At 53.4% G+C, this 26,152-nt stretch overlaps 9 protein-coding genes across 9 annotated transcripts; 4 read left to right on the top strand and 5 right to left on the bottom strand.

Annotated features, from left to right (window-relative positions):
* The first annotated feature begins 307 nt into the window (after positions 1-307).
* BGZ61DRAFT_442840 (uncharacterized protein) lies at positions 308-1,133 on the top strand. The gene has a single exon (XM_046244795.1). It carries the CDS (start codon positions 415-417, stop codon positions 1,015-1,017), a length of 603 nt encoding a protein of 200 aa, XP_046109417.1. The 5' UTR covers positions 308-414; the 3' UTR covers positions 1,018-1,133.
* Positions 1,134-1,368: 235 nt separating this feature from the next.
* On the top strand, positions 1,369-3,774 carry BGZ61DRAFT_382196 (tryptophan synthase beta subunit-like PLP-dependent enzyme). The gene is made up of 2 exons (XM_046242658.1): positions 1,369-1,934; positions 2,014-3,774. Exons 1-2 carry the CDS (start codon positions 1,719-1,721, stop codon positions 3,541-3,543), a joined length of 1,746 nt encoding a protein of 581 aa, XP_046109418.1. The 5' UTR covers positions 1,369-1,718; the 3' UTR covers positions 3,544-3,774.
* Positions 3,775-6,986: 3,212 nt separating this feature from the next.
* BGZ61DRAFT_560361 (uncharacterized protein) lies at positions 6,987-8,159 on the bottom strand (the record flags this gene model as incomplete). The annotated part of the gene is made up of 2 exons (XM_046255791.1): positions 7,747-8,159; positions 6,987-7,594 (listed from the first exon to the last, which is right to left on the bottom strand). The coding sequence occupies exons 1-2, from the start codon at positions 8,066-8,068 to the stop codon at positions 6,987-6,989; spliced, it is 930 nt and encodes a 309-aa protein (XP_046109419.1). The 5' UTR covers positions 8,069-8,159.
* Positions 8,160-8,746: 587 nt separating this feature from the next.
* BGZ61DRAFT_342921 (uncharacterized protein) lies at positions 8,747-13,565 on the top strand (the record flags this gene model as incomplete). The annotated part of the gene is made up of 3 exons (XM_046239546.1): positions 8,747-11,716; positions 12,490-13,022; positions 13,079-13,565. The coding sequence occupies 3 exons, from the start codon at positions 8,747-8,749 to the stop codon at positions 13,563-13,565; spliced, it is 3,990 nt and encodes a 1,329-aa protein (XP_046109420.1).
* A 411-nt stretch (positions 13,566-13,976) lies between these two features.
* On the bottom strand, positions 13,977-15,400 carry BGZ61DRAFT_584577 (peptide methionine sulfoxide). Its single transcript, XM_046256370.1, has 2 exons — positions 14,685-15,400; positions 13,977-14,611 (listed from the first exon to the last, which is right to left on the bottom strand). The coding sequence occupies exons 1-2, from the start codon at positions 14,959-14,961 to the stop codon at positions 14,262-14,264; spliced, it is 627 nt and encodes a 208-aa protein (XP_046109421.1). The 5' UTR covers positions 14,962-15,400; the 3' UTR covers positions 13,977-14,261.
* Positions 15,401-16,423: 1,023 nt separating this feature from the next.
* Positions 16,424-17,485, top strand: BGZ61DRAFT_442850 (uncharacterized protein; the record flags this gene model as incomplete). Its single annotated transcript, XM_046244796.1, has 1 exon — positions 16,424-17,485. One exon carries the CDS (start codon positions 16,424-16,426, stop codon positions 17,483-17,485), a length of 1,062 nt encoding a protein of 353 aa, XP_046109422.1.
* Positions 17,486-17,735: 250 nt separating this feature from the next.
* Positions 17,736-17,960, bottom strand: BGZ61DRAFT_527950 (uncharacterized protein; the record flags this gene model as incomplete). Its single annotated transcript, XM_046253180.1, has 2 exons — positions 17,736-17,810; positions 17,865-17,960. The coding sequence occupies 2 exons, from the start codon at positions 17,958-17,960 to the stop codon at positions 17,736-17,738; spliced, it is 171 nt and encodes a 56-aa protein (XP_046109423.1).
* A 118-nt stretch (positions 17,961-18,078) lies between these two features.
* Positions 18,079-18,929, bottom strand: BGZ61DRAFT_527951 (uncharacterized protein; the record flags this gene model as incomplete). Its single annotated transcript, XM_046253181.1, has 3 exons — positions 18,079-18,637; positions 18,707-18,766; positions 18,826-18,929. The coding sequence occupies 3 exons, from the start codon at positions 18,927-18,929 to the stop codon at positions 18,079-18,081; spliced, it is 723 nt and encodes a 240-aa protein (XP_046109424.1).
* Positions 18,930-21,091: 2,162 nt separating this feature from the next.
* BGZ61DRAFT_127265 (fungal-specific transcription factor domain-containing protein) lies at positions 21,092-23,930 on the bottom strand. The gene is made up of 8 exons (XM_046237107.1): positions 23,672-23,930; positions 23,540-23,610; positions 23,054-23,441; positions 22,920-23,001; positions 22,389-22,865; positions 22,029-22,341; positions 21,652-21,971; positions 21,092-21,601 (listed from the first exon to the last, which is right to left on the bottom strand). Exons 1-8 carry the CDS (start codon positions 23,732-23,734, stop codon positions 21,249-21,251), a joined length of 2,067 nt encoding a protein of 688 aa, XP_046109425.1. The 5' UTR covers positions 23,735-23,930; the 3' UTR covers positions 21,092-21,248.
* Between the last annotated feature and the right edge of the window lie 2,222 nt (positions 23,931-26,152).

The following is a 26,152-nucleotide window of genomic DNA, read 5'->3' on the forward strand; positions in this document are numbered from 1 at the left end:
GTCACTCTCACGCCCGTGGCACGATCAGCGAGTGCGAGTGCGACAGTGATAGGGCGGCGGAGTGATTGGGTGGCCGCAATGAGTGGGGCAATATCGGAGCTTCCGTGCTCGCGCCAAGCCCTTTTTGGGGGTTGATTCGAGATGCAGTCAGCTCTGCCAGCAATCATGGGGCTGCGCATCTGGGGCTGGGATCTGCATCTCGAATGGAAACCTCGATTGGGTTTGGGATGAAGGATTGGGAGGGAGGCACCTCAGGTACAAAAGGATGGAGAAGAACGAGGGGACGAAAGATTAATTTCCGAATATTATCACAAGTTCACAGATCACCGAGACATTTCTTCAGCTTCATTTGCTTGCACTCTACCCTAGACTCGCAACCTTTCAACTAAGAAGTACAACAACTCCAAACTCACTATGGGTTTAATCGGCAGAATCATCTCACAAAGGCTCGGGCCTCTCATGGGAGATACCGACCAAGGACAACAAAATGCCCGCCACCAAGATCCTTACTACCATGATCCGTACCACAACGGCGCTCACCAGAACTTCCATCACAACCCGCCCCACCACTGCCATCAACCGCAGGTCATTAATGGGGGGTACCACTACGCAACTCCCCAGCTCTCATCAAAGCGTCAGCACCGTACTGAGCGCCGAATCGAGCGCCATTACCGCCGCGCCGAGCGAAGCATGCAACGGGCCGACCATAAGGTAGACCGGGACCTTCGGAAAGCAGAGCGACGAGGTCACATTGTATCCATGCCGGTGCCCGTTGGGCCATCAATGCCAGGGGCTCCTGCGAGTGGTCAAAGGTTTTCGGGAGAGCCGAATGGTTATGAGATGAGGGATATGAGATCTCAACAGCGACGAGAGGCGTTTACACCGGAGTTAGAGAGTCCACATGTGTATGCATCAGAGTTGGACAGTCGGGAGGCGGGACCCGCCAGCCGCGATCCTCGTCACCAGTTTGAGGGTGCACCACCGCCCGCTTACGAGGAAGTTGTGAACAAGTCGTGAGCGGTTTAGCTGGGATTGATTCTGATGGGAGTTTGGAGTACCTGGGATAGACGAGCCATGAGTCGATAGTACCAAATAATCAAAAGTTTCATATTCTGTCAAGCGATTGTTGAGAATGATCATCTAGAGTTTCCCTCATTCACAACTGCGACAAAACAAATGACGTGGCTGTGGTTGGACTGGTCCCTGCAGCAGTGGCGCCCAAGCTTCAGGGCGCCTGCTGCACACGCCGCACTTGGCCTCCGATATCGAAGCCCCGCTACGTTTTGGGGGGTACCGACCCCGCCACCGGAGTGCACCGGAAGATCAATTGAGAGGACATTTCCACGTGGTAGTGTTGATAAGGAATTCCGCACTATAGCCCACCTACGGGCGACAACAACAACAAATAAGACCACTTCCTATGCCGGCTGGGACTACGATAATGTTACATTTTGTGTCATGTTTCTCAGCCCATTTGGAACACGGGTTGTACCGGTTAGGCGCGAATGCGTCCATGTCGGTGAGGCCGTGTCTCGCATATCCGCACCGGGTGAGAGACCTAGTACTTGCAGTGACTCCCACCGCAAAACAGGTGGCAAGCACGTGCGAATTGGCTATCACCTAGTGCCATCCCCAAGCTAACAAAAATTAAAGGTCCGATTCTTCGGCGGTGACTCTCTCCCTTCATCTTCCCATCAACAACCAAACATCACCCGCCTATGATGCCTTCACTTCAAGACCCTTCCGTGGTCCCTGTGGCTACCAATGGCGCCGTCAATGGCACCAATGGAGTGGAAACCAGGCCTCACACACCCACCAGCACTATGGCCCTGACTGAGTACAGCGCCAACCCGTCGACGCCGTCCGAGGAGAAGCGCGCTCGCATCAAGCAGATTGTCCCCGAAGAATTTCTCCTGCCCACAGGATACCCCGACGTGAGCAATGCTAGCCTAACAAAAGAACTTCCTAAAGATGACCTGTGTGGCTGACCCGTTGGTTCTTTGTTCCTTCTAGTACCTCCGACTCATCGCCAGCGCTACCTCGAGAGTCTACGAGGCCTGCAAGGTCACGCCATTGACTCACGCCATTAACCTGAGCAACCGCCTCGAGTGTAACGTCCTGCTCAAGCGCGAGGATGAGCAACCCGTCTTCAGCTTCAAGCTGCGCGGCGCCTACAACAAGATGGCCCACCTCGATCCCGCCGTGAGCTGGAAGGGTGTTGTCGCCTGCTCGGCCGGTAACCATGCCCAAGGCGTCGCCTTCTCCGCCCGCAAGCTCAAGATCCCTGCCACTATCATTATGCCCGAGGCCACACCGAGCATCAAGCACATGAACGTTGCCCGGCTAGGCGGCCACGTCGTCCTGCACGGTGCCGACTTCGACGCTGCCAAGGAGGAGTGCGCGAGACGGGAGAAGCAGGATGGACTCATCAACATCCCTCCCTTCGACGATCCATATGTCATAGCCGGTCAAGGTACCATTGGAAACGAACTCTTCGGTCAGGTCAACATGGCCAAGGTGGAGGCTATCTTCTGTTGCTGCGGAGGAGGTGGCCTCATTGCAGGAATCGGCCTCTACGTCAAGCGAATGGCTCCTCATGTCAAGATCATTGGCGTCGAGGCCTATGATGCCAATGCCATGGCCCAGTCCCTCAGAAAGGGCGAGCGGGTGCTGTTGAAGGAAGTCGGCCTGTTTGCTGACGGTGCTGCCGTCAAGACTGTCGGCGAGGAGACCTTCCGCATTGCCAAGGAGGTCGTGGATGACGTCGTTGAAGTGACCACCGACGAGATTTGCGCCGCTATCAAGGACATGTACGACGACACCCGTTCAGGCCTGGAGCCTGCCGGTGCCATGTCCATTGCCGGTTTGAAGAAGTATGTTGCCCAGAACCCTTCTAGGGACTCGAAGAGGACTCTCATCGCCGTGACCTCGGGTGCCAATATGAACTTTGACCGCCTCAGATTCGTTGCTGAGCGTGCGACTCTGGGTGAGGGCAAGGAGGCTCTCCTGGCTGTTCAGATCCCTGAACGCCCCGGCGCGTTTTCCGAGCTCGTCACCACCATCATGCCACATGCTGTTACCGAGTTCTCCTACCGATATGCTAGTGACGACGTGGCCAATATCCTGATTGGTTTGTCTCTGACGGCCCCCGCTGACCAGCGATCCGAGGAGCTCAGCAATCTCATGGACCGCATCAAGTCTGATGGTATGAAGGTGACAGACCTTTCCGGCGATGAACTCGCCAAGAGCCATATCCGATACCTGGTTGGCGGCCGATCTGGTGTGCCAAACGAGAGGTTGTACATGTTCACTTTCCCCGAGCGGCCCGGTGCGCTGGAGAAGTTCCTGGTAACTCTCCGTGTCAAGTTCAACATCAGCCTGTTCCAGTACCGTAACTACGGTGGTGATGTGGGCAAGATCGTGACGGGTATCCTGTGCCCCGATGACGAAGTCCCCGAGCTTGAGAAGTTCCTGCGCCGGATCGGCTATCCTTACGAGGATTGCACCAATTCGGAGGTGTTTAAAACATTTTTGCGCACTTAGAGACAGGGGGGTGAGTGAGCCATATAGAGAGTGGGAGAAGATTCGAGTTCTGGTTGAACATTTGGCGTTTTGGAAAAACGGGGAAATTTCGAAAGGCCATATTTTCTGATTCATTTCAGCGTATTGTTTTAGTGCAGATAGATTGGTAAATTGACGTGGGTACCGAGAGAACTGGACAAATATAATGTCAGTTTGCGAAGTGGAGTTTCATTGATCATAAGAATGTGACCTAGGTACTTGTCGTCGAGACCGAAAAACCCGAAGGCATCACCTTTCGAGCCTTGATTGGTTCTAATCAATCATTCTGTCTGCACATGAGTGTTGGCGAAAGGATGATCTACCATGATTCTCAGTTCACGGCTACCACAGCCAGGCTAGACACATATATGCCCTCCCATCCTCCCAGTCCCGTCCCACACCTTGAGCAGGACAAGGCCTGTTCTGACACTCAATTTCCTGCCAAAAAAACCCCGATGTTGACCGCTATTTCCATAAAGTTCTGGGAAGTTGTGGAACAAAGTTGGCGTAATGTCCCCATCCTGTTATTTGATGGCTTCCTGTCTGACATTAGGAGATATTTCATGGGGGTTATTTTTTTTTTTTTTAAAAAAAACTACGCACTCTGAATCGTCCTGACTCTTTCTTGGGAACATATGACTTACTTGTGTTGTTCCAGCGATTGTGGCAATAGTCTGAGCTGCGTCGCGTTTGAAGGCCCGAGATTCAGGGGCGACTGTTGACAGGACTGGCTGGACTGACACAACACGGATTACTGGTTATATGTGGTACTTAGCAAAGCCGCGGTAGTAGCAGTAGTGGCAATATACTTCTCATCCTGGACTGTTTCCCATGGTTCGACACATTCGCCATTTTCAAGATAAATTACTCCCTAGATAGGGCCGGATTTGTTGATAAATCCCAGGCTTTTCTCGCCATGATCTCAAAGATGGCGGTAGACGAAGATGGTAGCCAAATGTCATTGTCGATACAGATGAAATGGGGTCTTGTATTCCATAGTGAAGCTGAGTCTAGGAAAGCTTTCAAGATTAAAGAGGCGTGCTGAGATGCTGGAATATCTCATCAAATTTCTTCATTTTCTGATTCATTCCATCCAGTGGTTCGTGGCCATCATATACTCCTCCTTTAACTTGATCTATGGAACGAAGATTGTTGTCCGATTGAGCCATGCCTATCCCCTTAACATCCTTCCCTGAATCAGAAGGCGAAAAGTGGCACGCCGATCTATCCTCACAGCAACGTGTAACGGCGTTTTGCTTCTCTTCTCTGATCACTAAGGGGCACTCCAGCATGTACTAAACCAAAACCCACGTTTACAGCGTCACTGATAAGATTGCAGGGCAGATAAGTCTCGTAATGTTGTTCCTGTCGTCTAAATTTGGGTTGTACTTGAGAAGACCAACGACCAGCTAGTGATCCCCAAGGTAGCAAAAATTGTGCAAAGATGAAGACAACACTGTGGTTCACATTTTTGACTTTATTGAGAGTAAGACCGCAAGTAGAAGCAGGGCGCAATAAAGTGAAGGCGTCTTCCTCAGAGAGTCTTCCACCCTTGCCAAACGGACGTGTCATTCCAGCACCTTGTGTTGCTCGAGTCGATGGTCCAGAAGCGGCTACACGTGATAAGGTTCTGCCAGTATTGTCTCTGGGAGGCATCCCTAAGGTGCTCAGGCTGTTGGAGCACGAGCTAATGGATTGGGTATTTAATAGTGCTTGTGGTATGTCTGTCCGCGCAGCGATTTGGGAAGCAAAGTGCATAGGGAGGTTGAAGACACTGTTGCTCGTGACAAGACACAACCGGTCGTTGCGAGTTCGGCAACGGCCTGGGATCAATTGAGTAACCTTTGGAACCACTGCATGAACAGAAACAATGCAGGTTATTCCTTTCAAAGCCAACATGCACAGGGATTGAACCACACACAATCTAATGTACAGGTTAGCCCAGCCTCTGGTCCTGGTTCCACATAATCGCCCTTTAATCTGATTCAGGAGAGACAGATGGCCTTGGCACCAAGCCCCCCACCAGATGAATAGAACTGAAAAGAAGCAACGTCGAGTGACAGAAAAAACAAGTCAGGATAACGAACTGCCGGGCTCGATCTAATCAGCTTTGGGGTGGGGGTGGGAGTGGTAGATTAAAAGAACGTCTGTGCTGTGTAACGTAACTTGGCTGGGGACCGAGCTCGGAGCCAAAGACAGTTAGTTGCTACTAATAGAGTCGTATTGACTGGTGTCGGGGACCGGGATAGGGCGGCTGGAGGGGAAGGAAATAAAGAAAAAAAGAAAAAAGGAAACGAGCCAAAAGGAAGGGCGTCGAAGGCGACATGGCAATTTCACGTAGCGTCTTCTAGCGGGCTTCTATGGCCGGGGCAGGGTGGACTTGGCTTGACCTGGCCCTGGACCATGGCGTCTTTCCGTCTCCGAGTGGTCCGTGAGAGAGGCACCATCTAGCAGATGACACCTTTTTGGCGAGGTTTCAGGATTGGATGTGTTTATTTTGGGACGGGTGTTGGTGGGAGATAATTACAAGATGCAGCATGTGTGTCTAAGATACGGAGGCATGAGGTTAGCTTGGTCCCTGATTGGAGGTTGGAGATGGTTTAGGATAAGGGAGTTGCGCTGTAAATTACGCTGTAAATTACGCTGCAGCCGGGGGTTTCGGGACAACCTCCAGACACGCTGAGCTGGGCTGCGAAAGGGGGCTGACCAGCGAGCAGTGCTTACCAGCGGGTTCGGTGGCCCGCAGCGAATGCCAGGTACGTTCTTGGATGATGTCTTGGAGCGTTGATGAAACAGGGATGCAGTACAGTGGGCAGTGACGAAACGTCTCACTCTCATCTCCAGATATGGGGCGGCGGACTCCATCTCCTCAACAACAGACCTAACGCATAGCGCGCGCCGTGCAGCTGCAGCTTGCAGCAGCCACTTCTGGCAGGACATGACCTCGACGTGGAAAATCATTGCCGAGAAGCCTGCAGAGGACGCCCCTTGAAACTGGACGGGGGAGTGTATGCTTTCCCAACCTCAACCAAAGCTCTCCCGGAGAAGGTCTGGGGGCGTGTTCCTCTTAGTCTCTGATCAACGGGTTGCGGATCTCCGACGATCAGGATCGACGCAGGCCCGACGCATGCCATGGAGGGGGCAACAGCCGAACAGGACGACCACTCAGGGCCAGAGGGAGACAGGAAAAGACCCTGTAATTGTCTGCTGGATATGAAGCAGGGCTGGCACGGCAGGGTCCCTTGCGGCCAAGTCGCACCAGAGACGTTTCCATTCCCGTCTGAGTGGAGCTCGCCCAGCAGACAGCTTTCCAGGGCGCGCGCCGCCTATGGCTCCAGCTCCTCACAGCTCCAGGGCCGCGCCGTAAGTGTGCGATGTGTGCCTGAGGTCCCCGGCTGTTGGTGCACTGACCCCCCCGGGAGACTTCAGAGCCTGCAGGACCCCGGGGTGCCCTGTGCGCGCTCGGTCATCTGCGCCTGGGGCCGCTCCCTAGCAGCCCTCCAGGCGCTAGCAGGGGCGCGGCGATGGAACAGCGAGTGGCCAGGGCAGCGAGGGCCGTATGTGGTGAGTGCAGCACGTACTGATGCGGTAGGTGGCACACATGGGCGCTGTACGGAGGGGGCACCGTACGGGCAGATACAGCGGGCACCCACTGCGGCGCGCGAGTGACACGCGCAACGCACCGCCCGCACGCTGCCCTGGGCGATGCCATTGTCACTGCGACGCCACCAGAGCGCCGGGTCTGGATTTTTAGCGGACGGCTGTCGCCGGGAATCTGGTCGTGTGTTGTTGATTAGAGAGATGCGTGTCTCTGGGCTGGGCTCCGGTCCTTGATCCCGTCTTCTAGTGCGCGCTTGTTGCTTGGTGCTTGGTGCTTGTTGTGTCGCTATACGGATCGGAGCACGCCTTAGGAGCCTCCCATCGGCTTTGCTTCCATCGGCTCGCTGTGTGCGCTCGGAGCTCCACCGTCCATCTCCATCATCGTCATCAAGGCCCGCTGCCGTTCGCCGACTGTCGCTGCCCGTACCTAGCACTACTACCTACACTACTACACCACTACTCTACTACACTACTACCTAGGTACATTAGGTACTATGTCGCCTTAGCCCTTTGCCGCCCCCTCCCCTGCTGACCCTTGCTGCTGTTTGTGACGGCACTGCCCGCCCACCTAAAAAAAAGCGTTACCCCACATCGAGCTTGCTTTCCCGGTTGCTTTGGGCGTGTGAGCGCTGAGCGCTGAGAGCTGGGAGCTGGGCGGGCGGCTTGTGGGTTGCGGGTTCTGTGTGCTGTGTCTTGTGGGCGTGTGTGGCGGTCGACGCTTCTCCGCGACTGGAATCTTTTCCTTTACGGATCCAGCTAACCAGCTATCTCTCTTCCTTTCGGAATCCTGACGCTTCCTCAACCGGTCGTCAGCTTCCGCAGCTTCAGTACAAATCAACTGTTCTCTCGTCGCAACCCCCCCGCGAATCCCTTCCGGACCCCGTCGCCTGCCGTTCGCTGTTTCCATCGACAACCCCCCGTTTGCTGCAATCGCATCTTCTGCTTGCGTCCGGCTCCCGCCTTGGCTCTTGGTAAGCCTCCCACCGTCTTTCCTCCCGCCTTTGTCGCCGACCGCGCTCGCTCACAGGCTCGAAAAGTCCGCCCGTGACACCCTCGCGCAACCGCCCTCGCACGACCGACCTCTACGCTCACGCGATCCCGACAAAGCCTCCGTGTGCGACGACAAAGCCGCCCACCCCGGCCTGGCATCTGGTCCAACCTGCAAGCCTGATAGCTGCCAGCCCATCGACGTCCCTCCCACGTTGCGGCCACCAGCCCCGGAGCTGCCCTTCAACTATCGCAACAACCGTCCTTGGGTTGTCTGTGAACGCTGCCCACTACTGCGTGTCCTAGATACCGTCTCCCACCTTGAGATAGTGGCCTGGCTGTCCCAGCGTGGGCGTTCCCGCCCCCAATCCCGCCGAACAGAGCATGACCCGTCCCCGCTCTATTCTGTACCTGTTCGCTCGCCTGCGCGCCTTCTAGAACCCATTGACGAGGGTTGACCTGAGAGACAAGGACGCCATCCCCGGCGTTTTGGTGCAGCTGCGGCTGACAGCTTGCTGGAGGGAGGCAATATCCCGCCTTGCTGCTGGCGCATCAACGTCGGCGCTCAGGAACCTCAGCCTTTCCACGGCCTGTGACCATGAGGCGGGGCCGCTCTCCGAGCTCGCCCTCGCCCTATCGGGCGCTGGCCCATCATCAACAAGCCGCGGGTGCTGGCACTTCGTCCGATTCCGTCTCACTTATTCGATCTTTTAATGTCGAAAACAACCCGACACGGCCCGTGCGGCCATCGCCGCTCACGGCTTCTACCATCAGAGACATGCCCTTGGATCTGGTTGATCGCATGAGATCGTTTCCCCTTTTCATGTCCGCTCCCGAGGCTTTCCTTATTGCCATCGGAAACAACCTGAAGCCCCAGGTTCATGGTGCAAATGACCACATCGTCACCGAGGGCGATGACGCAAAGGCCATGTACTGGCTGGTTCGCGGCGTCGTCGCCGTCACGTCTCGCGATGGCGAGGCCGTTTATGCGGAGCTGAAACCTGGTGCCTTCTTCGGCGAAATTGGCGTTCTTATGCAAATGCCACGAACAGCCACCATCATTGCCCGGACAAAGTGTTTGCTCCTCGTGTTGAAGAAGGAGGATTTGCAGGCCGTGATGCCTGCATTCCCCGATATGGAGAAGGCGATCCGTGAAGAGGCGCAAGAACGTCTAAACGTCCTCAAGAAACGACGCCAAGAAGGAGGCAAGCTGCTCATGTCTCCTAAAATGGATTATGTGACCCGAGAAGTCGCCCCCGGCGAGGTGTCGACAGGAGAGACGGGCGTCATCAAGGATGGCGCAGTCATCAACTCAAAGAAGAGAAAGTCCCCTAGCCCTGGCATTATCGAAGATCCCGCAGCCGGCAGCGCTTTGGGAAGCGGATTGGTGAACATCCGCAAGACTTTGAAAGAACTCCCTCTCTTTTCCACGCTCCCTGTAGATATCCTACATTTCCTTGGCTTGAGTGTTCAGCCCAGGACATACACCCCTTTCACAGACATTGTCCGTCAGGGTCTTCCCGGAAACGAAATTTTCTTCATCGTCCGGGGCGAAGCAGAAGTCATTCACGATGAGCCAATTCAGGCCGTGAGCGGATCGATTCAGAGGAGACCACGGCTGAAAGCAGGCCAATATTTTGGAGAAGTGGCGAGCTTGGGACTCTCTCGCGGCCGAACCGCCACAGTGAGATCTATCACCACGGTCGAGTGCCTCATGATTACTGGCAGTGTTCTCGACGAGTTGTGGAGACGGTGCCCACCGGATATCAAGTCTCAGGTTGAGGAGACGGCGCGCCTGCGATTGCAAACACAAAACGACGATATCGACATGATGGATGTAGAGGGAAAGGCGAAGGCGAATAAATCCGATCCTCCGACCCCGACGACACCGACACGAGGCTCATTACCTGGTCTCACCTTCTCTACTCCATCAAAACCTAGCTCCCCAGTCAAGGAGGATTCAGGAGGCAACATGGAGCCCAAGGACCCGGACCCGTTCTTGAGTGTCAACATGGAGAACCTCAGGAACCGTCGACGTCATTCGTTGGCTCCACCAACTCCCCAGACCGAAGGCTCAGTATCGACGACGAACGGAGTGAGATCTCGTTTAGCAGAGATAACGCCCATCAAGTTCGCCTTCTCCCAGTCTCCCCCGCCAGATGACCCGGAAGACCTCCCGGCCAAGCGAGTTAAGGTTTTGCCTCGGCGACCACTTAGCCTGAGCAAGCCTGTTCTCTCCGACGAGATTCTGACCTACATTTTCAAGCACGCCGATATTGGAGAGCTTTTTCGCTTACGCCTCGTCAGCTCTCACTGGCGCAAAATTCTTACCACATCCCCAAAGGTCTGCCAGTACGTCAACCTAGCAATTTACAACCGCACAATCACCGATGAGATCATCATCAAAGTTCTTGCTCCCTTTGTGGGAACTCGTGCGCGGACGATAGACCTTAGCAACTGTTTCCACATTACGGATGTGGGATTCGCGGCCCTATGGCGCAAATGTGGTAAAAATGTCACCCATTGGAAGATGAAGTCAGTCTGGGACGTTTCCGCCAATCAGATCCTAGAGATGAGCGAGACCGCCAAGGATCTTGAGGAGGTAGACTGGAGCAATTGCCGCAAGGTAGGGGATAACCTACTTGGCCGTGTGGTTGGGTGGGTTGTACCCGATCCGGCACCAGCAAACAAACAGGTTGTTATCTCGAGCTCAACCACTAGGTCCAAGAGCAAGGCCCAGCAGCAACAGCAACAGCAACAGCAGCAGCAGCAGCAGAGGGCGCAGAACATGCCCCCTCCAGGAACAGTCATTGGATGCCCCAAGCTAAAGCGCCTGAATCTCTCTTACTGTAAACATATCACAGACAGATCAATGGCTCACCTCGCCGCCCATGCATCGAACCGCATAGAATCCCTTCAACTCACTCGGTGTACATCGATCACAGACGCTGGTTTCCAGTCATGGGCCCCCTTTCGATTCGAGAAACTTTCTCGGCTTTGTCTCGCGGACTGCACGTACCTGTCGGACAACGCAGTGGTGGCTTTGGTCAACTCGGCAAAGAATCTGACGCACCTCGACCTATCATTCTGCTGCGCTCTTTCTGACACAGCCACAGAGGTTGTGGCTCTTCGCCTCCCTAAACTCCGGGAACTGCGCCTAGCATTTTGCGGAAGCGCGGTAAGCGACGGAAGTTTGGAAAGCGTAGCGCTTCACCTGAATGATTTGGAGGCTCTCAGCGTCCGCGGTTGTGTCCGGGTCACAGGCAGAGGCGTGGAGAATGTTCTGAATGGTTGTGGACGACTCAATTGGATCGATGTGAGCCAATGCCGCAATTTGGAGGGGTGGCTGCGAGGAGGAGGCGTTGCAAACTATGGGTTCGATGATCGAGCCGGCAACCCCCCAGCTGAGAGCGTGTCCAGCGAGAGTTCAGAGGAGGGTGTGCCGCTTACTGAAGCATTCGAGGAAGAAGCTCGGGTGCCTAAGACGATGAGCGTCGCCATGTTGACGACGCAGAGATTCATGCCACGGTCTGCCTTTGGGCTGCGAATGAGGAGGGCCAGACGGCCGGTAAGATTTGTGATTGAGAAAGGAGTTGGTGGGTTGCGATGATACGAGGGAGTAATGTTGCAGGCACATTTTCAGGAGGCCGGAGTCTTTGTGGGAGGTGCATGAGAGCATGGGGACTATACAACACCGGCGTCACAAGTGATGGAGAACACTGCTTTGCTTTGATGGGATTCATGTTGGGGCTTTGTGTGAATAGCGAGCAGGAACATGAATGGTTGGTTGATTCATCTTTTGTGGGTGGTGTGCAGGTGCACCGTAGAGAGGAAGGGATACATACATGACATCCATGACAAGATACCCCGATGAAGCTGCAGCGGAAGCTGAACCATAATAGCGCACATAGTAATGTTGAACCGAAGAATCTATTGAGAGAAGGGCGTAGAAGGATTTCGTGCGTAATTATTATTAGCAGTTGCTGGGTTCTCGTCGCTGCTCCGGGATGGTTTCGGCTGCCATAGTTAAGTCCGAGTGCGATCCGCTGGAGTTTGGAGACTGCTTCCGGGGCGCACAGCATCCGCTGACCAACTGAGTCACCAAGAGACGCCGGAAAATTCCACCAAGTTCCAACACGTGACGGCGGACTTAGCGACGCTCCACCGCCCGAACCAACGTCATGCTCGCCGCCTCGGGATTCTGTGCACATAATATACCCGGTCCGCCGTCCTTCTTCTCGTCCCCCGCACAAGCGTTTCCTTTGTCAACCTCGCAACCACACAACGACCCCCTCTGCAGCGTTGCTCTCGACTATGTCGTTTACGCTCACCATCCGCCAGGGGCCCGCGCGCCTCGCGCAGCGGCTGCCCGAGCTCTCCAAGACGGCCCTGCGATCCGCCGCGCCCGTCCGAAACTTCCACACCCCGGCCAAGCCGACACCGGGCTTCTTCTCCTCGCGCATCTCGTCGGCCACCACGCGCAGCGCCTTCCACCGATTCAGCGGCTCCGGCGCCCGCTCGTACTACCAGGAGACGGCGCGGCAGCAGCAGGCCGCCGCCGCCAGCTCGACCACCACCCGCAAGCTGCTCGTGGGCGGCGCCATCTTCGGCGGTACCCTCGTCGCCATCAATGCCGTCTTCAACCGCGAGACCCGTGAGGATGGCGGCATGCCCATCTACGAGCGCGAGTACCTGAACAACACCTTCCTGCACACCGGTTTGGGAATCGGAATCATTGGCTTGACGGCCCGCCAGATGGTCCAGACCGGCTTCGTGTACCGATTGATGGTGACCAACCCTTGGGTTGTTGGCATTGGTGGTCTTGCGCTCAGCTTTGCGACCATGATTGGCACTCGATCCATCGCCCCTGACAAGTGAGTCCCGAATGCGATTCAATGACGCAAAATCAACATATGCTAACAATTGACAGCTACATCCCCAAGTACGCCCTCTGGACCGCTTTCAACGCCACCCAGGCTGCCTTCGTCGCCCCTCTTCTCGCCTTCGTCCCCGGTGCCCTCCTCGCCCGTGCCGGTCTCTACACCTTTGCCATGATGGGTGGTCTGGCTATTGTCGGCGCCACTGCTAAGCAGGAGAAGTACCTGTACATCGGTGGTCCTCTCCTGGCCGGTGCTGCCATCGTCGCCGCTTCTGGTCTTGCTCCCCTCCTCATCCCCGCCACTGCCGTCCGAACTCTGGCCTTCACTGAGAACCTCTGGCTGTACGGTGGTCTCGCCGTCTTTGGCGGCTTCACCCTGTACGATGTCCAGAAGGTGCTGTCCCACGCCCGCCTGGCCCAGGCCGGTGTTATGCGCCGTGACCCCGTCAACGAGAGTATCTCGCTGGAGCTCGATTTCCTCAACATCTTCATCCGGATGGTACAGATCCTGATGATGCAGCAAAACCGACGAAAGTAAATGGAAGCGAATGGTCATTTGTAGTAGATCGCGAAGAACGCGTGTATTATTTGGCGAAATGAATAGTGTTTGAAGAGGCTAATGAAACTCCTCTCCTTGGTTTGGCCAATGCCTGCTGGCGATGCGCCCACATTTTGTAGCAGATAGGGATATACCAAAAAAAGAAGAACTTCTAAAAACATATCTATTAGAGTATTGCTATTCGCACACATTCAAAATACAAATCGCATACAAATACAAGCTTTTATACTAAACTTAGATAGTCTAAGATATGCCTGGACTGCGCGCCCGCCTTAAGGTATCTTATTTTAAAGAGTCTCCAGTTTCTACTCTAAAATAAATTAAAAGATAAAATTTAAAAAGTAGAACTTAGAGGATAAATACTTAAAAATAAAACTTATTTAATTTTCTTAGGTTTAGGTATATTATTGAGACTTCTTGGTGAAATTAGTCTATATATTTAAGTGTGCGAGTTGTATTTTGAGTGTATGCGAATAGCAATACTCATCCATTATTGCCATCATGATTTGACCACTTAAAGCGTGAATGCTATACTGACCCCCTTGTATTCATAGCTGACTGCGACTTGCCAATGCTCCAAGCTTGCCATCATTGCACGTCGATATTTACATCATTGACATTGTCCGTATTGTCTAATTATCCATTTCCTTCTTTTACACAACCTCAGGTCCACCATCACTCCAGCGGGGGGAACGGCCTCAAGAAGTGGCTAGGGCACTCATAGCCCATGGGGTTGTTGTCGAGGTACAGCTGGTGATACTCCTCAGCGGTCCACCACTTGCCGGCGGGCGCAACCTCGGTGACGACACCGTTTTTCCACCACTGGGCGTTGACCTTGGCAGTGACCTCGCGCGCAATCTTCTCCTGCTCCTCGTTGTGGAAGTAAATGGCAGAGCGGTACTGCGAGCCAGTGTCGGGGCCCTGCTTGTTGAGGGTTGTGGGGTCGTGCATCTTGTAGAAGAACTCGAGGAGCTGGCGGTAGGAAACTTGGGCTGGATCGAAGATGATTTGCGCGGCTTCAGCATCTGCGACAAAGTGTTAGTTGGTCAAGATCACACTCCCCAGGCAGGAAAATAGGACGAAAACAGGAGGACGTACGACCAGTCTTTCCGCCGCACACGGCGCGGTAGGCCGGGTTCTCCAGGTCGCCGCCGATGTAGCCGACCTTTGCGTCGATGAGGCCCTTGTTGGCAAAGTGCTTGCGGTAGAGGTGCTCGGTGCCCCAGAAGCAGCCGGCCGCGACGGTGCAGAGCTGCGCGTTGGCGGGGACGGCGGGGGGGGAGGAGGCGGCGGCGTCGGGGGCGATGGAGAACATGGCGGATTGCGTGGACGGGCGCACGAGGCGGGCGATGAACGGAGGGAGCGAGAATGGCATTTTTGGCGACGAGTTTTTGGTGTTGTAGTGGTGGTTTCTTGAGTGGGCTCGAAGGCAGTATTGATGTTGCGACGGAGATCGGATGCCGGGGAAGCGGGGTGATTGCTGGGTTCTCGATGAAGCGATTGCGATCTGCTTCGAGCAAGTGTGTGATGTGCTTAAACGCTTCTAAGGGGACGAGGAAGCAGTTATAGCCAGCAAGGCAGCTCAGCTGCGCTTCTGCGGTGAGGGAGGATAGGTTTCGAAGCTCTGTCGGAAGCCGGACGTGACAAATCCCGAGAGTTCGCTGCGTCACCGATGGTACTGATGACGATTGGAAAAAAGGTACCTGGGGGGGAGGGGAATTGCCACATTCGGCTGTGGTTCAGCGGGGGGCGGGCTTCCATTGGGAGGCGCTATTCGCGATTGGTGGATGGTTCTGTAGGTCTTTGGAATCAATTGTCCGGCTGCAAGGTGGGGGTATGAATTTACAGACTGCGGAGGGAGTTATGGGGGAATTTGGAATCAACGAGGCTTGGGGAACGTGACGTAGAAATTAGGGGTCGTGCTGTGTGGCTGAGCGCTTCCATCGATCGCTTGCTATTTATTTAGCATCCTTGAAACTTGAGGCGCACCAGTTCAAATGACCAACGTGACAAATAACGGGAATGCAAGATCAGCCTTGGACTGCGCTGGTCTTGTCACTGGATGGATGGCCCTAGATCTCTCAAATATGAATGATTCCACCTCGACTTTCCAAGGAGCTTGGTGTAGTTGGAGACGTTTCACTGAGCTTGGTATAAGCCATCCGTCAGCTAAAGGCGCTACGGCCCGGGTGAGGATGTAAGCCCACCTTTGTGCAGCATAAACTGTTCCGGGGTGAGGATTTTCGAGATCTAGTTTACAAGGATTTAATAAATTTATGGAGAATTTCTAGTTATAGTATTGTGAGGAGCATTCAGAAGGGTGTATAGGTATTTTGTCGCCACGGCGGTGTTGGCAAACCCATTCAATTGAGCGTGACACTAACAAACAAGGCCGTGTCGTTAAAGGGCACCGATAATATTAAAAGTAAACCATTTTGTATTTCGTCATCAATAATTTCGTGTTCGTGCGCATATCACCAAACGGCTACATGTTGTATATGTCAGATGACGGGCATGGTGAAGGGAGACCAGATTGGAAGATCGGCTGCCTTGTATGCACGCATGGATGACGTAGAATAATTACCCAGCCAATTGAGCAGATTGTATCTGAAAACTAAAGTAATGGCTGGTAATACTTATTGGAGCATCACAACATCACCCGTCATCCCACTTATATGTTGTATTTCGGACAAGTTCCGTGTTAATCCCATTGGCGTTGACTTTCAGACTGACCTTAACTCGGTATCATGCAGCTGACAGAACCCTAGAAATGGAACCCTAGACGCCGACTTCCACCATGTCCTGATTCACCGAGCTCTCCTGCACGGATCTGTTGGATGTCTTCTGCTGGCGCTCCTAAACCGCCCCGGCGGCCCTCGGTGAATCACATCCGAGGCATCCTCCATCTCCATCTCCACCCCGTCCAAATTCGATTAACTCAGCACCTACAAAACCCACTGCCCACCACCGCCGATCGACATCACCTCCGGCAATATCATGTAACAGCAGTGAAAATGGCCCATCAGGAGCCTCACTCCGGCCTCGCCGCGCGCATCCCCGCCGGCGCATGGGACTCGCACATGCACATCATCGACCCGATAAACTACGCCCTGGACCCCGATGCGGCCTACCAGCCCAGCACCTTCACCCTCGCCCAGGCGCTCACCTTCGAGGCCTCGGTCGGCATTGGCAACATTGTCATCGTGCAGCCGTCTATTTATGGCGTCGACAACGCATGCATGCTGGATGCCCTGGGTGAGCTCGGCCCCCAGCGTGGACGCGGCGTCGTGCAGTTTGATCCCGCCACGACATCGCCAGCACTACTCAAGGAATGGCATGAACTGGGCGTCCGCGGCGTCCGACTCAACATTCAGTCGAATGGACGCGAAGTTGATGCCCAAGAACTGTCGATTCTACTGCACCAGTACGCCGACGCCGTGAGAGACCTCGGTTGGGTCGTCCAAGTCTACATCTCCATGCCTCTTATCCCCCTTCTCGAGCCCATCGTCCCAACCCTCAACGTGCGCTTCTGCATCGACCATATCGGCCACCCAATCCTCAAGGACCACTCCGGCTCCAACCCCTACGACATCGCTGGCTTCTCTTCTCTCGTGCGCCTTCTGCAGGACGGCCATACGTACCTCAAGCTCTCTGCGCCTTATCGCATCAGCCAGGTTCCAGGCTACGGCGACCTCGAACCGATCTCAAAGGAACTGCTGAAGTTGTTTGGAAAGACTCGCATCGTCTTTGCAACAGATTGGCCGCACACGCGCTTCGAGGGACTCGACATTCGCCCGTGGATGGAGACAGTGCTGGATTGGTGCGCCGACGACGACGTGCTCCTCGAGAGACTCTTCAGGGGCAACGCCGAGGATCTGTGGGATGTTGCGAAGGACTGAGTGGGCCTGTTACTACTTTTTCACCATTTAGAAAGTGAGTTGCCATGAGCAAACTGGATCGGGGAGCTGTCTAGGTACAAGGCCAGCCTGGAGGTTTTCTAAAACTATTCTACTAAATCGTCTCAACAATGCGTACAGAGAGCCACACCAAGTCTATAAGAACAGAAAATAAGAATGGAAATATAGATAAAAGACTCGACTCCTAATAGCAGTCGACCAACTTAACTCCTTCGTCTCACAGACTGAGCCCCTAATCCTTGCATTGCTCCATGATGCTCTGGTCATCCACCAACATATTGGTACAGACCTGGAGATGGAAGATGCACTGCTGCGATGAGTCGAGCCGGAGAAAATCGCCAAAAGGGTACACCAACTGCACCCCGCCAGCATCGTCGAAGCAATCAGAAACATCCTTGAACATCTGCTGCTTCGTCATGCCGTACTTGTCCTGCATCGTTGCTGCAACATCCTCCATGGTCGTGACCTCGTCGCCGTTTTCCGGCCGTCACGAGGGAGTAGCTTCTCCATTGGCCATCCTCTTCCTGCACGCACGCTGTCTCCCGCCCGGCTTCCCTGCACCCGATGTCTTCTCTCTAAAGCTGGTTTCGAAAGACAAAGGCCCGTTGGGCTTGAAGCGCAAGTCCCATGGCGTAGAGCTCCAGAGACTTGACCGCTTGTTCTTGCATTTCTGCCTGCGTGACGTTCTGGCTTGTGCCCAGGAATTTACCATCACTAACAAGAGGCACGATTCCGTTTGCAGCGCTTGCCTGAGCCTCGATGATATCCTGGAATGAGGATGAGATGCTGCTTTGCAAAGACTGAACCAAGATTCCCATGGAACTGGTGCCGTTGGTCCAAGCAAGAAATCTGTCCTCGGGCTCGGGAGGAATCAGACTGCCGGATACGAGCATAGTAGTCCCCGAAGCCACTGTTGCAGCGCCACCAAGGGCTTCCGTGAACGGAATGGTGCCGAGAGTGCCACCAAAGACTCGTGTAAAGAGCTTCAAAACCGTAACATCATCTTTCGAATCGGGGTAGACACCAGTCACGATTCCTGGAAGGGTCAAGGTGATGATATTGCCCGCCAAAGAGACAGCATTATAGAGCGTATTCATATAGGTGTTCCAATTCTGCACCGATAGCAAGGCATACCTATGTTGCGTGTGTTAAGTCTGTAGCCGCAAGACGAACAGAGGGGAATGATTGTGGGACATAACATACCAAGCGGGCAGGTCAATGGGAAAGCAAGCCTGGCCAGCATTGCAGAAACTGTTAAGCCCACTAGAAGAAACATTATTAACTCAACGTGATAATATGCAGACGATACAGCAGAAGCGTACCAGAAGAAATTTGGGGCCCCAACAGAACTAGCAAAGTTCTGTACTCCGTCGATAGGGTTATCAGCAAGCTCGCTCGTAGCCCAGTCGGTCAGCCATTTTTCCATTCCTAGCTTTTACCATGTATCCGAAGTCAGTGGCTCGGCGGTGCATATGTCTTCTTCCTGTGGAATGGGCGAGGCTAATACGTCGGATACAAGAAGAAAGGCATGAATGCCAAAGACAAGTGTAAACTTCATCTTTCAAAGAGAGCACTGACTCGAGAGCAGTGGTAGAGATAGAATAATCAAGATGTGTTGTAAGCGTGAATTGGGTTATCCCATATCTCTTTGCGATGACTAACTCTTTGTTTTATAGCCATCATACATCTATTTCTGGAGAATGATATCAAGCAACCTGCCCCTTTGGGAATCCCAAGTCTAGAAGGTTAATGTTCTTGTCGTATCAGTCGCGATTCAATCCGAAATAATGCCAAGGGAGACTGCGCCCATTATCTCATGTTATCGTTGGAACAAAATTTTGAGTTTCCCAAAAGCAACCTCATGAGCAATGCTTGACCCTTGTAGAGAATCTCGTTAGAACAAATTCGCCCCCGGAGTATCCGGTGTCTCAAGTTGACCAATTTGTCATCTGAAGCTTGGATCCGGCGATTGAAGCAGCTTCGGGGACCTCACATGGTTAACTGGGGGAGCTAGAATCCCCGATAGGAATCCGATCGGATCTGTCAAGAACACAGATATCCGAGTTACGCAGCGGATCAAACCAGAGTTTCAGTTTGAGCTTAAGCCTTTCTCGCCCTAATGAGCGTGGTGGTATCATATTCGGATACAAAATGGCTCCGTTCATCGACGCGGCCAACAGCTTTCTCGCCTGGTTTCTACCTATATTCATTCCCCACAACTTCTTCTTCATACATGTCGTGTCCTCAAAATTCTGTTCTTATTTCCATAACTCGTAATCTCCGTGGTATAACCATCGATTCCGACAATTGCTCTACATGAAGGCCGATACCCGGACTTTTACTCATTTTATTCCTGCTAAAGTCACGCGCTTAGTTCTGTGTCGATACTTTCAGGGCGCCACTGAAAAAGCTACATGCGACAAGAGGGGTAGCTCTCCTATTATAGCTTTAGATGACACCAATAGTGTAACTTGTCACTCATTAGAATCACTTTACTGGCTCATCAGCAGTGGCCATGACACAATAGTGGTGGATCTAGACTCACTCATGCATCTTTCTTAATGGTAGGATTAACCTAGCCGCGCCGAAGACTAACGGAATTGTTGCTATGAGAGTGAATGTCTGGCCGTATCCACATGCATTGCTCACTCTCTTCAGGTTTAACAGGACGGTTTTATCGATGTCAAGTCCTAATCAGAGCGATCATTATGATACCCCGCTAGCAATGTGGAGTACGTGTGACAAGTCGAAATTCTCCCACCCCTTACGAATCTAAGTCGGCTGTTGCGGGTTTATGTCTGCATCTCGTCGCCATTGCAGCTGCCTGGCTCTTTTCGAACGCCTTTTGATGCGTGGCGGGGTTTATTTGTTTCATTTATACTATCGAACATTGTATAGCACAGATGACTGCCTGGTGTTCAACGCGCACATGGTGAAGTAATCTTTTGATTTGTTTGTTGCCGCTTCTGAATGCGTCTCCATGTTCCCAAGTCCGCCCCCAAGCAGTCCAGCAGAACCCCATGATTGAGTAGTAACACCCCGTCCCATTTCTTGCACTATAGGGCATGATGCGATGGACAGGTTCGGACAATCGTAGCTTCGACCGGTGTTCTGGGATTATCCGAATTTGCCCTCGACGAACCCACAGGGCCAGATCTTTGCTCTCCACCGAATATTGCCTGGCCGCCAGCGTCCCAGTGCAATCCACACGGAAAGACCGCAGCTTTCATATTGCAGCGTAAGGGTAAAGCTCCAGGCTGGCAAATATCCCACAGATTCGGAGGGTTCCCGTGAAGATGACTGGGGTTGTCGTCAGAATAGAGGGGTTGAATGTCGGCGGAAGAGCTTGTATCAATTGCCTGTAAGAACTAGGGCGCATTACGTTACCTTCACCACATCTACATCCTCCGACAACTTATGTAAGGTTGCCATGGCTGATTTTGGCCTATTGTTTCTCGCCTGGCATCAGTAGCAGGCTCCTTAGCTGCGAACATACCACCGAACACGGCGTAATCCGTGACATCCCCTCATGGCTAGGAGCAAGTTGGTTCAGTTTCCGACTTGATCGTTTTAGGGGTAGCAACCCCCCAGCACCCACGAGGTTACTGATTGTCGGATTTTTTTGTTAGTCGAGGCGAATGATGATGCAGGCTCGAGGGAACCCTGCTGTGAGCGCCAACAAGGCAGTGACCAAATCCGAGCTGGATGGCGAGTGTTTGTTCCGCCGGGGACAAAAGACATCCCTTTATCCAAAAGGTGCTTGGTTGTCAGATTCGTGGATAGCACCAACACGAACGCTAAGAGGTTGAAAGGATGACAAGGCTTCGAAGACACCACGGTCTACATTCATAGAGTTGGGGTCAAGGTTGTCAGCCCATGGGGTCTGAAAAAGCTGCCCTGGCGAGTACTGTGGCTGCTGAAGGGGTACATCGAGTGGTGTTTGGAATATGGACTCGGAAAGGGGCACATCGGGAGACACAGTTGGAGTTGTTGGTGTCGGCTGTTGCTGCTGCTGCTGTTGTTGTTGACTGACGCCACCTAGATTAATTCCAAGGCTAGTCACTTCTCTTGTAATGAGAGACAGAGCACTTGAGATGACTAGCGCTCCGTTAGCACTTTGGGCTCTTCTCCAATTCCAAGCAGCTTACCTGGGTTGACGAATTTTGCCTGATTCAATGCTTGAATACAAAAGCTCAACTTGCGAAGTGCTTGTTGATCCTCTGGAGATGCCTGCACCTGCAAGAGGAAAATGGTCGCCGCAATGTAAAGGCTGTACGACAGAGACAGGACACAATGATTGATTGTGAATGTCCTGCAGAAGAGGTCGAAAATAGCGATGATGGACGTGGCTGACGTGACACATTCCACAAGATGATTCTGAATCGGGTGCGGCCCATCATCTTCAGGGTGTATTTGACGAGAAAGCATAGGCCTGAACAAGAGGATTCTAAACGTATGGTACAGCGCGCTGTCCAATAAGTTAGCCGTCCGTTTACAAAACTGAGGAGTGGGACGTGGTGCCTACTTCATGGTAACAATATGCGAAGGCGGTGCTAGGGCCGGCAGAGCAAGAGGATCAATTTTCAGGTGAGGGGGTAGTTGATCCCACCACAGTCTCAGGGCTGGATCTTGGTACTGCAGGCATTCTTGCATCTCGGCATCAGTATTCTGCATCAATGGGTCGTACATATGGATGAGAATTTCGTTGAAAATAACCGACAGCCGACACGTGCTCATGAAGCAGGATGTCGAATGTGCGGTAGCGGGAGGATACTTCCAATCCCCGCCATGAAGCGAATCAAATGGAACCCAAAGTTCATTCTCGGCAGAATCATCCACTGGAGATTGTCAGCAGGGGAAGCCGGTGTTTGGGACTGGGACTTACACATGATTTGGGGAGGAGAAACAAATGAGTGCTGTAGGGATGGGGAGCGGCCAAGGTACAGACTAATCATCTTGTCCCAGAAGTAGCAGCTCCAAAAGATGCGATGGCGAATCTCGACCTCCTCGTCGGAAAAGTGAACCGAACCAGGGTATCTCTGACCGTCCACGCAAATTCCCAGATGGTCAATAAGGCGGAACGCCAGGCCACTGTACACCCACGCCTGTGTGGTGTTTCCATGGCCACATTCTTGAGCACTGAGGAGGAGAAGTGTCTGAACTGTCGGAATAGTGCTAACACCTCGGTTCAATTCATCGAACAGCATACTACGGGCATGCTTCGCGAATACGGCACCGCCATCGTAGGACTGATCCAGCAGCCGTTTTGTCGAGGGATCACTCTTGCCCCAGCGGATGGAGTGTGACAAGATTGCATTTAGAAGTGTGTGCGAGTAGTAAGGGCCCATCGATTGCATGTCGCCTATATCAAGTTAGATCTTCAGCGGCTTCAGATGTACAACTGAGGAAAGCATACGGGTGAAAGCAGGTCTGTAAATGAAATTGAACAGAGGCTGGATCCAGCACCAATGCACATTCAGAAGGTATTGAAATGGTTCCTGCGGTACTTGGTAAGCTAGCATATACGGGAGTCATGCAAAGAGAGCATACTGGGATGTCGGAGAGGTTTTCCATTGCGCGCTGATGCCATGCGTTGGTGACGAGCCGCTCCCTTCGATGAGCGTCCGTGTCAACGGAACAGAGCAAGTCATTTTGGGTCGTGTCCCGGTCACTGGGGAGATGGAATAGACTGGTCGGGCCATGGTATGTAATGCCACCTTTGTCGTCAATTTTGAGGCCCATAAAGCTCCTTGTCATGCCATGGTCATCGGCATGGGCGCTGTTGCGATTGTGGCTGGCCGAGTCTCCATTGAAGACGCCGGGGCTGGAGTGATTCGAGGCGGCAATAGACGGAGGGGCAGACTTGGCGGAAGCGAGCTGGTCCTCGAGCTCCTTGATACGCTCCTCGAGGCGTTGGGTGTAGGACAGAGTTGGGTTGCTGTGGCGTGTGAGTAATTTGGTGGGAGACGGGCAGGGCACGCGAGTATCATCACGAGCATGAACAGCGGCCTGATACAAGGCCAGCGGGAGTCGTACAGTTTGTATACACAATCGTCCTTTCTCGCAGAACACCGGTTACAAATGGGCTGCTCACCACCACACTTGACCTGGAAGCGAGTCAGCAACGGTACAAGGGAGCAGCGCAGAGCACGGCGAGGATGGATCCACCTTGCGTCTGCGGCACGGCTCGCACGAGAAGGCGCTCTTCTTGGTGGCCTTGACCGACGACATGTTTGGCCACGGGCGTCTCTCCGGCTCAGACAGACTCAGACTCGGTCTCGGTCCTGGTCCTGGTCCTGGTCTTGGTCTCGTGAGAGAAATTGTGCTAGGATGTTAAACCTGACGGCTGCGACTTGTGAGCGACGAGCCTTAGGTAATTCCCCGCGTGCGTCAAAGATCAGGCCCCACTCGGAGGAACGCGGACGCCTTCAGTCGCCGCTCAGCTCCGTCTTCAAGCGTTGCACCGTCTTGGAGTTGTGCGAGAACGGCTTTCGGCTTGCCGCTTTGCGAGTCGTCGCCTGATGCGACACGACTCCTAGAACGTGGACGACTGCACGGGAATTCGACTCATCCGGTTTGTTTCGTGGCCCGTCTCGCGATGTATTGACCTAAACAGCCGAGGTTCACCTGGAGTTGGTCCTGGCGACAAAACGCCAGTCAAATGGTCGAACGGATGTGTGGGGTACGTAGTCTCTGCGGCGTCTGCGCCCAAAGAAGCAACCCAGCTTGTGACCACAGTCTTGCAGTGGTTGTGAGCCGTCTTTAGTGGAATCCAACCGCATGCGCTCGACATTGCAAAAGCAAAGAAAGGCACTGATTGGGGGTTGACGGTATTGGATGGCATCCAAAGCGTGGGACAAGTACGTCATGGCCTGTGTCTGATCACGTGGCTCGTTGCCTCTAAAGGGCATCACCGCGCCAATAACTTTTTCTCTAGATCAGCTGGCGCCAACATCGTGTGCTGGATTGAAGTGCTTACTTTGGTCGAATCGCCATCGCCACGAACATGCCGTTGGGTCACAGCACTGTCATGTTCTCTTTCGTCGGGTCGAGATTCCGTCCTTCGTCCTGTCCCGTGGCCCTCAATCCCTTCGGCTGCGGAGTTGTAAGCCGATACTCCTCATGACCGAATGCATGGCATGATGCCCAGAAATGCGTTTCCTGACCGGTGGTGATATGTCTTGGCCACGTTCTGAATCGGCTGTCTCGAGGATTCAAAGGATGGATCATTATCTACTCATCCGCGGACGTGGTGACATGCCAAGAGATGGAGAACGGCGCCGTAGCGCCCCGTGAATTGTCCCCGGAGTCTAGGAACGCATGGTCCGGCCTTGAAGCAGATGCCGGCATTTGGCGGGTCTACAATGCAGCCCAACCGGCTCTCATGTGCTCAACCCATGCCACCAGCCCAGCCACGTCCGCAAGCTGAGCCCATGGCCACCATCCTCCAAGCAGGGCTGTCGGCGCAAGCGCAAAGCAAACTCGAGAGGCGTACAGACCATCTTGGCTCATTGGACCTAAGACCGTGTGATCATATATGCATCATGGATCAGATTGCAGCTGTCGACAGCTTCGTTTTGAGGCACAAGGAGCGAGTGAGCCAACGACTTCGGGATAAAATCCGTCCAACCCGACAGACCGCTGGGGTATGAGTACTAAGACATGACACCCGGTTGCTTTGAAAGACTACGTGATTTGTAAGGCTCACAGGTACTTGGAATTCTTTTTCAATGAGCCTGGAATGAACGAGGCTTGCGCGGATTGCTCATAGGAGTACGGCCTATTCAGTATCGAGCTAAGAAGGAGTACCGAACCTAAAATTAATAATCCCAATCCAGTGCAGACGAATTTCCAGACAACATCGCCCTCTTATGTCAGGGCCATCTACCAACAAGCGGCGAGGACGAGTTACTATCTACGTTCAGCAACCCCACACCCCTTCCTCTTATCCATGTCTGGAGGTGACGAATGGCACATCGCCCAGCGACACCAACCGCTTTACCGGGCCGTCGGAATACGGCCGAGGTAATCCCTTTTCGTGAGATGACATGCATTTCCAACAATCGCTCGGGATGCTGGTCGTTGAACCTCGGTCGACGCCTCCAGTTGGACGTCGTTCCATCAAAGCTGAATAAAGCAACCACGGGTCGCTACGTTTGGCTGCATAGACTCGCCCCATATGACCCTCTCTGGTGCATGCTGTAAAACCGGGGAATGATTATCGGCAAATGAATCCATCTCAGCAGCCCGTATTCCTCTGTCTATCACCGTAGCTCGACGAGGCGTTTGTTCTAACCCCGGACCCATTTATCAAGCTTGTTTGGCGGGGTCACTCCATTGTACTTACTCCACACATGGATGCACCCCGATATGCGGTGTAATGGGAGACGACAGAAGGCCTTCGCTATCTTCTCCCAGCTATTCATCCTTCATCTCGGGGATCTTTGAAGGATGTCTGGACATGGCCAGGCTCTTCAGATCCCGAAATATCTGTGGGGGCTAAATGCAATGGCACTTCCCTCTTCTCCTCAACTGGATGCATGCTAGAAACACGACATTACGGCCAACGCATGTAGTACTTCACCGTTGGTGGCACAATTGAACATGCATGCTGCAATATTCATTCCCTCAACGGCAGACATGGGTCCA

Source organism: Ilyonectria robusta (genome assembly GCF_021365365.1).
Source record: "Ilyonectria robusta strain PMI_751 chromosome Unknown BGZ61scaffold_3, whole genome shotgun sequence".
NCBI classification, from domain to species: domain Eukaryota; kingdom Fungi; phylum Ascomycota; class Sordariomycetes; order Hypocreales; family Nectriaceae; genus Ilyonectria; species Ilyonectria robusta.